The sequence below is a fragment of the Gordionus sp. m RMFG-2023 genome, chromosome 3 (assembly GCF_954871325.1).
Source record: "Gordionus sp. m RMFG-2023 chromosome 3, tfGorSpeb1-WG-v2, whole genome shotgun sequence".
Lineage (NCBI taxonomy): Eukaryota > Metazoa > Nematomorpha > Gordioida > Chordodea > Parachordodidae > Gordionus > Gordionus sp. m RMFG-2023.
In genome coordinates, this window is record NC_088777.1 from 43776726 (window position 1) to 43788058 (window position 11333).

General features: G+C 27.9%; 3 protein-coding genes across 3 annotated transcripts; 1 reads left to right on the top strand and 2 right to left on the bottom strand.

Annotated features, from left to right (window-relative positions):
- Positions 1–2612: 2612 nt before the first annotated feature.
- On the bottom strand, positions 2613–3031 carry LOC135926393 (histone H2A-like). The gene has a single exon (XM_065462259.1). The coding sequence runs from the start codon at positions 3024–3026 to the stop codon at positions 2652–2654; it is 375 nt and encodes a 124-aa protein (XP_065318331.1). The 5' UTR covers positions 3027–3031; the 3' UTR covers positions 2613–2651.
- Positions 3032–4415: 1384 nt separating this feature from the next.
- LOC135927007 (histone H2B, gonadal-like) lies at positions 4416–4781 on the bottom strand. The gene has a single exon (XM_065462942.1). It carries the CDS (start codon positions 4779–4781, stop codon positions 4416–4418), a length of 366 nt encoding a protein of 121 aa, XP_065319014.1.
- A 420-nt stretch (positions 4782–5201) lies between these two features.
- LOC135926395 (histone H4) lies at positions 5202–5513 on the top strand. Its single transcript, XM_065462261.1, has one exon. The coding sequence runs from the start codon at positions 5202–5204 to the stop codon at positions 5511–5513; it is 312 nt and encodes a 103-aa protein (XP_065318333.1).
- The last annotated feature ends 5820 nt before the right edge of the window (positions 5514–11333 follow it).

The window sequence follows — 11333 nt, forward strand, 5'->3', positions numbered from 1 at the left end:
TATATATTTCTAACTATATTTCACTTTTCTTAAAAAAATCCAATTAGCAATTTAAAATTAAAAATTTAATATAAAAATTTTAAGTCGGTGCAACGATTTATGTCGCCCAAAATGAAGGCGAGTAAAAGGAGCGCACCTCTGGTCTTGGATAGTTTTATTGTCACAAATGTCTATATCAAATCTTTTCAAAAATAATTATTTATATACCTTGCAATATTTAAAGTTGGCTAGTTTCACATGACCTTTCCCGTCTAAAAGTATACTTTCCAGTTTGATGTCACGGATTCTTTATTTTTGGTACTTTGAAATAACTTTATTAATCTAAACTCCGGGTTTGAACAACGGGTTTGGACCCTAGTGTTTTTATTTTGCTGGGTCGGGTCTGTTTGACCGAAAACCCAACAAGGCTTTGTTGTGATTGCACTATTTTGATTTGCACTTATTTAAGATCTTGTGTGTATATAAATTTGAATATTTACAGAAAATAATTTTTTTAGAGTTCATGTAAATTTGAATATGTATATTGTTATAATAATACGAGTATTATATTATGTAAATAATGATACTATATATATGGTTTTATCAATGGGTTTTATATAGTAAGAAAATATTTTTGGTTTATTATAAAAATAATTATGGTTTATATAAATTTTTGAATAATGATTTAAAGTTGTAAATAATGAGACGAAATTTATTATGTTATAATCGGATATAAAAGACAATTTTTATAATTTATAGTACTTTTTTATTTTTTTTTACTTTTACATATAATTTTTACTTTTATTATATATTGATTTTATTTTTCTTTTATTTTGATTATGTTTTCACTTTATATTTAATTATAGTTAATTATTAGTATTCAATAAAGATTTAGTATCATATTTTAGTAATTAATTATATTTTTATTTAATTTTTTTAGTTCCAACTTTCCTCAATATGACAACATTTCTATACGTGACAGGTTTGAGCCGAAAAAAACCACCTTTAACCTGAGCCAATCCATTTAGCCATAGATAAGATCCGACCTAATGGGCCTCATGAGCATATCCATCGGGTAGGCTCGATGGGTCGGCTTGCTGCCTTAGCCCGATAAGGCACTGCCATTATATTTTACTGCACGAGGGAAAAAAATTATGAATTAAAGCACTGCCATAATATTTTACTCCACGAGGAAAAAAATTATGATTTTTTTTAAAACTATCCTATAAGTCTAGTTAAAAGTTTTTGTACTAGAAAGAAGTTCTAAAACCATTTGTTCTATGGCACTATTCTACTCCACGAGGAAAAAAATTATGGAAATTTTTTAGAATTTTGTCTGATATATTCTTAAGTACGAATATTATGCTTATCAGTTGTGGGGATGTATATTAGATAAAAAAAAATTTAAACACTTATAAATATTAGTCTGTCTATATTTATATAGAAGCTATAATGTCTATCATCAAACTGAAACCTTTTTACTTGGTTCAAAACATAAATATATAATTTTTTTTAAATTTCTACATTTTATGCTAAAAAGTAATGGCAATCGAAATTACTAAAATAATGAGTTAGCCGTTTTAAAAAAACGACTCAATTCAGACAAATACGAAATGATAAATTCTAGACTTATTAATTTCCTTTGAAAGCAAATTGTTGCTGCAAATTTTAGCGGGAGCTAGCTACTTTTAAAAAGGAGCGTTATCAACTCTCATTATTCTTAAGGTTTATATGGAAAAAAAAATTGGCTCGGGTTTATTTTAAAAAAAATTTATATGTCTCGATCTTTATACACGGGACTGCAGGTCTTTCATATTTTAAAAACCTAGGCAAATATTTTGAAATTAATATAATTTAAGCATAGGTGAAGAAATTAGTATTAGTTAGTTTTCGGCAAATTTTGAATTTTCACTTATTTTTTTTTATAAGTTTTGAATTATAGTGCTATAAATGTTATTTTAAAAAAGAAACGCGTTACCGTCATTCGTTAAAAAAATTCGCGTTACCTCTGAGGCGTTCCTTTTCTTAAAGCGTTGTTTTAAAGTTATTCACTTTTACTAATTTTTCTTCATACTAATATATTTTTGGATAGGAGGGAATTTTTTTTATTAGATTAAATTAAAACGTATTTATGAGAACAGGAAAATTTAGGATGAGTGGACTTGATTACTCGCCTAAATGCAAGACATTATTTTTAGGAAATTTTTAATAATTGTATTCGCTTAAAAATGCATTAACAGTTAAATATCCTTTTTGCGCAAGTTTTTAACTCACCCATTTTAAAATATAATTTTCACTTAACTGTCTAAATTTTTAAATACCTATGAACAAAAAAATCTTTCCTTCAGTTCGCCCCAAAATTTTCTCAATTACACCTACCCAGAGATATTTTTTAGTGGGTCTGCAGTATTGGCGAGATAATAAAAAAAGTCACGTTTAATACATCTAGTATCGGGGGTTACATTTTTGAGCTATTGTTTTGCCTAAATTTAACATTAAATATATTTTGTACCCTGGTGAATCGAGAAGTCTAAAAAATCTTTATTAGAATTTAGTATATTACATAATGAAACACTACTATTGGTTATATTTATTACACTTTAAAGCAGTTTAGCATCTATAAATTTTTGGTGGCCCTAAAAAGGGCCGTTGGGTATTTAATCATTTAGGATTTAAGCGGATGTTTCAGACTTTTTTGGCAACAAGATACTTTGTATGTTGGGCAACACTCCTCCTTGGGCAATCGTTACCCCGCATAGCAGTTTGTTTAATTCTTCGTCGTTTCTGATAGCTAATTGCAAGTGCCTAGGTATGATCCTCGTCTTTTTGTTGTCTCTTGCCGCATTTCCTGCCAGTTCCAATACTTCAGCAGCTAAATATTCCATCACAGCAGCGAGATATACGGGAGCTCCAGCACCTACTCTTTTAGCATAATGTCCTTTTCTCAGTAACCTGTGAATTCTTCCAACTGGGAATTGAAGTCCAGCACGGCTTGATCTAGTCTTTGCTTTGCTCTTTATTTTTCCACCTTTTCCTCGGCCAGTCATTTTATATTTTTAATATTAATAGCACAAAAAAAATTACAATAATAAAATATAATAATTTCCTTGTATTTATAGAAATAATATGTCTTTTTAATATAGCCAATCAGAATATTATAAACAAAAACGCGCCTGAAAGGCTATTATTCCCTTTATAAAATAAAAATATTTTTTTAAAGAAATAGCGCAAAAATAAAAATATATGTGTTTATTTCATATTTGTGTTTCTGTGTTAGTTTTTAATAATTTAAAAGGCGCAAAAATAAATAAATATGTGTACATTTTAAAATTTGTGTTAAAATACTAAATTAAAATAATATAAAATAAAATAAAATAAAGTATTCTTAAAAACGATAGATTTTAGATATAAGTCTAATTTAACTTTACTATCTATAAACATACTTTTTTTATAATTACTAATGGTCCTTAAGAGGATATACTTCAAACGGATATCCTACTTTCGTGGAAATGACAAGAAAAAGATTTATCAAAGCGAAGCTATCAATGTTTCTCCTGAACGAGAAATTCACATTTCTGGAAGGTTTATAGAACAAAGAGGAACGTGCGTGAATTCAGAAAATATGGATTTATTATTAGTCAATTAATTTTATTTACATAAATATTTTATTAAATCAAATAAATTCCTCATCCGCAATTGAAATTGAATATTTTTTTGTTGCTTAATCTAGCAGTTTCTTAAATATAAAACATAATGGCAAAAATTAAATTGAATCATTAGGTAGAAGTAGATTGAAATTTAAAAAAAAAATTAATTTTAAATGTTTGGCGACATATTTTTAAGGGTTAATAGCTGGTAAATACAAATCTGCCCAATCCAAAATTGGGGAGCAAACTTCACGTCCCTTAAAGATGTTTTTAAACATTGGGGTATTTTGCCTAGTTTCAATGGTAATCCAAATAAAATTAGCTTAAGTTGTGGATGAAGTGAAAATTTTCACAAAAGTATTTATAAAATTAAAGGTTAACCTATATAAAAAATGATAATGAAAGCAAACCAATTCGCATGTTTAAAATTATTTTCACTTTTCGTGAAAAATACAATCGACCATTTAAAGTGCATTTGATTTTACAACACACAATTTGTTATCACCATTTATAAATTATTTAGCTTCTAGCTAGTGGGAAGACGAACTCGTTCTTTTATTAGAAAGTTGCATATCTCAAAAGGGGGGTAAAGTACTAGATTATGCTATAAAAAAAAATTTCGTTAGAGGCTGGAAAATTTATGTAAAAATTCTTAGCATATAAAAATCAACCAATAGAAAAAATAATAACCACCAATATATATGAAAATTTGATTCATAAACTATTTGCTTCAATAAAATATGTAGCCCTAAAAAGGGCTGTTGGGTATTGGTAGTCACAAAATAGAGCTTATTTTGAACTAGTGTATTTAGTCACGGCTTTTGTTCCTTCGCTTACGGCATGTTTGGCCAACTCACCAGGCAATAATAGTCTCACCGCCGTCTGGATCTCTCGACTTGAAATAGTTGAACGTTTGTTGTAATGCGTCAAACGAGAAGATTCTGCTGCAATCCTTTCAAATAAATCGTTCACGAAAGAATTCATTATCGACATGGCTTTGCTAGATATCCCAGTGTCGGGGTGCACTTGCTTCAACACCTTGTAAATGTAGATACCATAGGATTCTTTTCTCGATCTCTTCCTTTTCTTATCACCTTTAGCTACCTTGGGCTTGTGTGTTTTTTTAACGGCTTTTCCTGCTGGTTTTGGTGGCATTTTTGTGTATATTTAATTTATTATAAAAAGGAATAAAATATAAGTGATAAAATTGATATGTTTTTCTATTTATATAAATTTAAGAAATATATGCATTTATATTAAACAACTAATAAGAAGAATCTTTCAATATTAAAATAAAAAAACAATTTCCCTTCTTTTTTTGCTTTGTTTATTTTAAAATGTAATAAATATAGTGTATTATAAAAACATCCAATAATATTTTGTAAAAATTTCCTTTTTGCGCTTCTTTTATATTTATTTATTTTTATCCAATAGTATTTTATCAAATTTCCCTCCATAAATTTCCCGTTTATTTTTTTTATTACTAATAAATTATAATATAAATATTTTGAATTTTTTAAATATATTTATCATTACTTGCTTTTTCGAAATTTATTAAAATAAAAATATAATATAATGACTGGTAGAGGCAAAGGTGGAAAAGGTTTGGGAAAAGGAGGAGCTAAACGTCATAGAAAAGTTCTTAGAGATAATATCCAGGGAATAACCAAGCCAGCTATCCGAAGGCTGGCCAGACGAGGAGGTGTTAAACGAATTTCCGGGCTCATATATGAAGAAACTCGTGGTGTATTGAAAGTTTTCTTAGAAAATGTTATTAGAGACGCTGTTACTTATACTGAACACGCAAAGAGGAAGACTGTTACTGCCATGGACGTTGTTTATGCCTTGAAAAGGCAAGGACGAACTCTTTATGGTTTTGGCGGATAAAAAAATCTTGCTACAAAGCAAATAATACCAAACAGCCCTTTTTAGGGCTACCAATTTTAAAAGAAGATAAAAGTTACTTATGTATAAGTAGTGTTGTTAATCGGCTTAGCCGAGTCGGCTCGAACAGAGCTCACCCAAATTTTGGGTCGTTTTTTTCGACTCCAACTCAAAGTTTTGGTCGTTTTTTACGACTTCGACCAGAGTTCAAGCCGAAAAAAACGACTTCGACCCAAAATATGGGTCGTTTTTTTCGACTCCGACCCAAGTCCAAGCCGAAAAAAACGACCTCGACCCAAAATATGGGTCGTTTTTTACGACTCCGACTCAAAATTTGGGTCGTATTTTTCGACTCAAACTTGAAATTTGGGTCGTATTTTTCGACTTAAACTTGAAGTTTGGGTCATATTTTTCGACTCAAACTTTGAAGTTTGGGTCGTATTTTTCGACTAAAACTTGAAGTTTGGGTCGTATTTTTTGACTTAAACTTGAAGTTTGGGTCGTATTATTCGACTCCAACTCAAAGTTTGGGTCGTTTTCTCTGACTCAAACATCGGGTCGTTTTATTCAATCCGACCCAAAATATGGATCTTTTTTTTTAAAGACGACTTAAAGTTAGGGTTGCTTTTTTTCACCCCTAACCAATTATCTAGATCATTTTTTTCGACCAAAAGTCAAATAACATTTAGTATATATTAATATTGTAGACGGGAAAGTTACTTAAAGCTTCTTTAAATTATAATGCTCTGATTAACTATTCATCATAGTTATATTTTAAAATTTTTAAGTGATGTACCATAGAAAAGTGCCATTTGTCATGATAATTATTTTTGAACTTTTTTAAATGAAATAGATAAAAATATATATTGTAGACATGTTAAATCAAAATTTCAGTGATGATGTACCATAGATAAGTGGTAATTGTCATAATCGCTATTTTTGAACTTTTTTGAGTTTTTTAAAGCAAATTGCTAAAAATATAAAATATATTTCTAAACATGTTAAATTAAAAATTCAGTGAGGTTGTATCATAGATAGGTGACAATTGTCATAATCGCTATTTTTTAACTTTTTCAAATTTTTTTAAATGAAATATCTAAAAATATATATTCTAAACATGTTAAATTAAAAATTCAGTGAGGATGTATCATAGATAGGTGACAATTGTCATAATCGCTATTTTTGAACTTTTTCAAATTTTTTTAAAGGAAATAGCTAAAAATATATATTCTAAACATGTTAAATTAAAAATTCAGTGAGGATGTATCATAGATAGGTGACAATTGTCATAATCGCTATTTTTGAACTTTTTTAAATTTTTTAAAGGAAATATCTAAAAATATATATTCTAAACATGTTAAATAAAAAATTCAGTGAGGATGTATCATAGATAGGTGACAATTGTCATAATCAATATTTTTGAACTTTTTTCAATTTTTTTAAAGCAAATAGCTAAAAATATATATTCTAAACATGTTAAATTAAAAATTCAGTGAGGATGTATCATATATAGGTGACAATGGTCATAATCGCTATTTTTGAACTTTTCAAATTATTTTTCAAATTTTTTAAAGGAAATATCTAAAAATATATTCTAAACATGTTAAATTTAAAATTCAGTGAGGATGTATCAAATAAAGGTGACAATTGTCATAATCGCTATTTTTGAAATTTTTTTAAAGGAAATATCTAAAAATATATATTCTAAACATGTTAAATTAAAAATTCAGTGAGGATGTATCATAGATAGGTGACAATTGTCAAAATCGCTATTTTTGAACTTTTTCAAATTTTTTTAAAGGAAATAGCTAAAAATATATATTCTAAACATGTTAAATTAAAATTTCAGTGAGGATGTATCATAGATAGGTGACAATTGTCATAATCGCTATTTTTGAACTTTTTTTAAAGGAAATATCTAAAAATATATATTCTAAACATGTTAAATTTAAAATTCAGTGAGGATGTATCATAGATAGGTGACAATTGTCATAATCGCTATTTTTGAACTTTTTCAAATTTTTTTAAAGGAGATAGCTAAAAATATATATTCTAAACATGTTAAAGTCACCTATCTATGATACATCCTCACTGAATTTTTAATTTAACATGTTTAGTATATATTAACATGTTTAGAATATATATTTTAGATATTTCCTTTAAAAAAATTTGAAAAAGTTCAAAAATAGCGATTATGACAATTGTCATCTATATATGATACATCCTCACTGAATAAATTTAATATGTTTAGAATATATATTTTAAGATGTTTGTTTTAAAAAAATTTGAAAAAGTTCAAAAATAGCGATTATGACAATTGTCACATATCTATGATACATCCTCACTGAATTTTTAATTTAACATTTTTAGAATATATATTTTTTGCTATTTCCTTTAAAATATTTGAAAAAAGTTCAAAAATAGCGATTATGACAATTGTCACTTTTCTATGGTACATCTTCACTGAAATTTTATTTTAACATCTTTACAATATATATTTTTAGCTATTTCCTTTAAAAAAATTTGAAAAAGTTCAAAAATAGCGATTATGACAATTGTCACCTATCTATGATACATCCTCACTGAATTTTTAATTTAACATGTTTAGAATATATATTTTTAGATATTTCCTTTAAAAAAATTTGAAAAAGTTCAAAAATAGCGATTATGACAATTGTTACCTATATATGATGATACATCCTCACTGAATTTTAAATTTAACATGTTTAGAATATATATTTTAAGATGTTTCCTTTAAAAAAATTTGAAAAAGTTCAAAAATAGCGATTATGACAATTGTCACATATCTATGATACATCCTCACTGAATTTTTAATTTAACATGGTTAGAATATATATTTTTTGCTATTTCCTTTAAAAAAATTGAAAAAAGTTCAAAAATAGCGATTATGACAATTGTCACCTATCTATGATACATCCTCACTGAATTTTTAATTTAACATGTTTAAAATATATATTTTTAGCAATTTGCTTTAAAAAAACTCAAAAAAGTTCAAAAATAGCGATTATGACAATTGTCACATATCTATGATACATCCTCACTGAATTTTTAATTTAACATGGTTAGAATATATATTTTTTGCTATTTCCTTTAAAAAAATTGAAAAAAGTTCAAAAATAGCGATTATGACAATTATCACCTATCTATGATACATCCTCACTGAATTTTTAATTTTAACATGTTTAGAATATATATTTTTAGCAATTTGCTTTAAAAAAACTCAAAAAGTTCAAATTCAAAAATAGCGATTATGACAATTACCACTTATCTATGGAACATCATCACTGAAATTTTGATTTAACATGTCTACAATATATATTTTTATCTATTTCATTTAAAAAAGTTCAAAAATAATTATCATGACAAATGGCACTTTTCTATGGTACATCACTTAAAAATTTTAAAATATAACTATGATGAATAGTTAATCAGAGCATTATAATTTAAAGAAGCTTTAAGTAACTTTCCCGCCTATAATATTAATATATACTAAATGTTATTTGACTTTTGGTCGAAAAAAATGATCTAGATATTGGGTTAGGGGTGAAAAAAAGCAACCCTAACTTTAAGTCGTCTTTAAAAAGAAAGATCCATATTTTGGGTCGAATTGAATAAAACGACCCGATGTTTGAGTCTGAGTCAGAAAAACGACCCAAACTTTGAGTTGGAGTCGAAAAATACGACCCAAACTTCAAGTTTGAGTCGAAAAATACGACCCAAACTTCAAGTTTGAGTCGAAAAATACGACCCAAACTTCAAGTTTTAGTCGAAAAATACGACCCAAACTTCAATTCAAGTTTGAGTCGAAAAATATGACCCAAACTTCAAGTTTAAGTCGAAAAATACGACCCAAATTTCAAGTTTGAGTCGAAAAATACGACCCAAATTTTGAGTCGGAGTCGTAAAAAACGACCCATATTTTGGGTCGAGGTCGTTTTTTTCGGCTTGGACTTGGGTCGGAGTCGAAAAAAACGACCCATATTTTGGGTCGAAGTCGTTTTTTTCGGCTTGAACTCGGGTCGAAGTCGAAAAAAACGACCCAAACATTGAGTCGGAGTCGAATAAAACGACCCGAGCTTTGGGTCGGGGTCGCGACTCGCGGCGTTTTAACAACACTATGTATAAGTTTATCACTACTTTGTAAATTATGATAGATTAGAATAAAGTTTTCCTATAAGGTTCGATGGCGTATTCGGGATTTATCTAAAAGATTTTTTGTCTCCAGCCAGGATTCACCTATAAGATTTTTGACGAGTCTTTCTTACTCTCGAACATGGTTATATTTTACGATTTTATTAAAGTTTTAAAATAATTCGAATTTTTTAAAAAATATTTATTTTAAATTCCCCCATTATGAATTTTAATCTGCCAAATGTTGAACCCACCCGTAGAATGGGCGGGTTAGCATACCTCTATACAGTCTTGTATAGTTATGGAATCACTAATTCCGAAATCTAAACCCATATTTCTTAAAAACTACGGGTATAAAGAATTTTTATTAACCCTGGAATTAGTACACATTCATAAATATTACAAAGCATATTTAGCAAATATTCAAATGTGTATATTTTTAGGCAATTTTTTTATTTTCCGAATATAAATAAAACGAAACTAAGTATTTTTTTATAATTTCGAGTCCCTATTTACTAGAGGTCTGCAAATCCTGGGTAAGATTTATTTCCTAATTTTGCCAAATAAATTGATATATCTTTAAAGAAACAAGGCGCTAATATTTTTAATTTGTATGATATATTTTTACAATCAAAAAATTTTCTATTAAATAAATTCGGGCGGACATATAATTTTTTTTCGCGGGCTTGAAAAATTAGGCCCGATGCAGATCACTACTATATATGGTAATATCTGAAATATTCTAGGAAAACCACCATTGGAAGAAAGAAAAAATCGATTTGTATTTGCAAGTTTAGCCCTTTTGCACAACAATCTATGGACACTGTAAAAAAAGGCATCTGTCGGATGCATCTCTCAACCATTATGCTGCTATGATATATATAATAAAATTTTATAACATCAATATTTTATGATTATTTTACACTAATAATTTTGTCTAAAGCTCAGTTGATATTGAAATTTTAGATAGATTAGTATATAAAAGTGACTCGTTCATAAGATTAGTATTTAGAAAAGTTGTTAAATCGCAATAAAAGTAACAAGGAAAACAAAATTTTACCTTTTCATATTTGCCACTTGTAGAGGAGAGTTTCAACCTCCCCACCCGTATATCCCACTGATTAACCAAATAAGGTAATTTTAATAATTGGCATCAAGATAGGACGAAAAGCAATAATAAAAATTTGTTATGTTTTTTCACTTAAAATTCTTAATAACATAGAAATCTGCAAAGCCCAGCCCGAGGGAAAATATTTAATTGGTCCGGGAAAATCTTTTAAAAGTTTATAACGGGTTGGGCAATTAAAATATTTTCCTTCGCAAATCTCTGATTTTTCCTACAATTTCAAAAAAATATTGATATATTAAAAAATAATTATTGAACTTAATACAACTACATGGGTACAAGTATAATACAATCGATTTATAAAATGGTTTGAGAATAAATATAGATATTAAAAATGTGATTCCCGGAAATTCGCACAAAAATATTTAACGAGTTTGGACTGATTTTTTTGTAAAATTTAACGGGGCAAGCCTCACCATTTCGCTGACCTTTAATTGGCCAGACCTTGAAAAACATTTAACGAGCTGGCACGACAGCAAGTCTTCAGGAATGTAGACTGGTTACTTTTAAATTTAGCGGCCGTAGAATAAAAAGAAGTCAATTAG

Excerpts from the sequence above, each read along its gene's own strand:
- LOC135926393 (XM_065462259.1), bottom strand. The coding sequence starts at position 3,026 with ATGACTGGCCGAGGAAAAGGTGGAAAAATAAAGAGCAAAGCAAAGACT.
- LOC135927007 (XM_065462942.1), bottom strand. The coding sequence starts at position 4,781 with ATGCCACCAAAACCAGCAGGAAAAGCCGTTAAAAAAACACACAAGCCC.
- LOC135926395 (XM_065462261.1), top strand. The coding sequence starts at position 5,202 with ATGACTGGTAGAGGCAAAGGTGGAAAAGGTTTGGGAAAAGGAGGAGCT.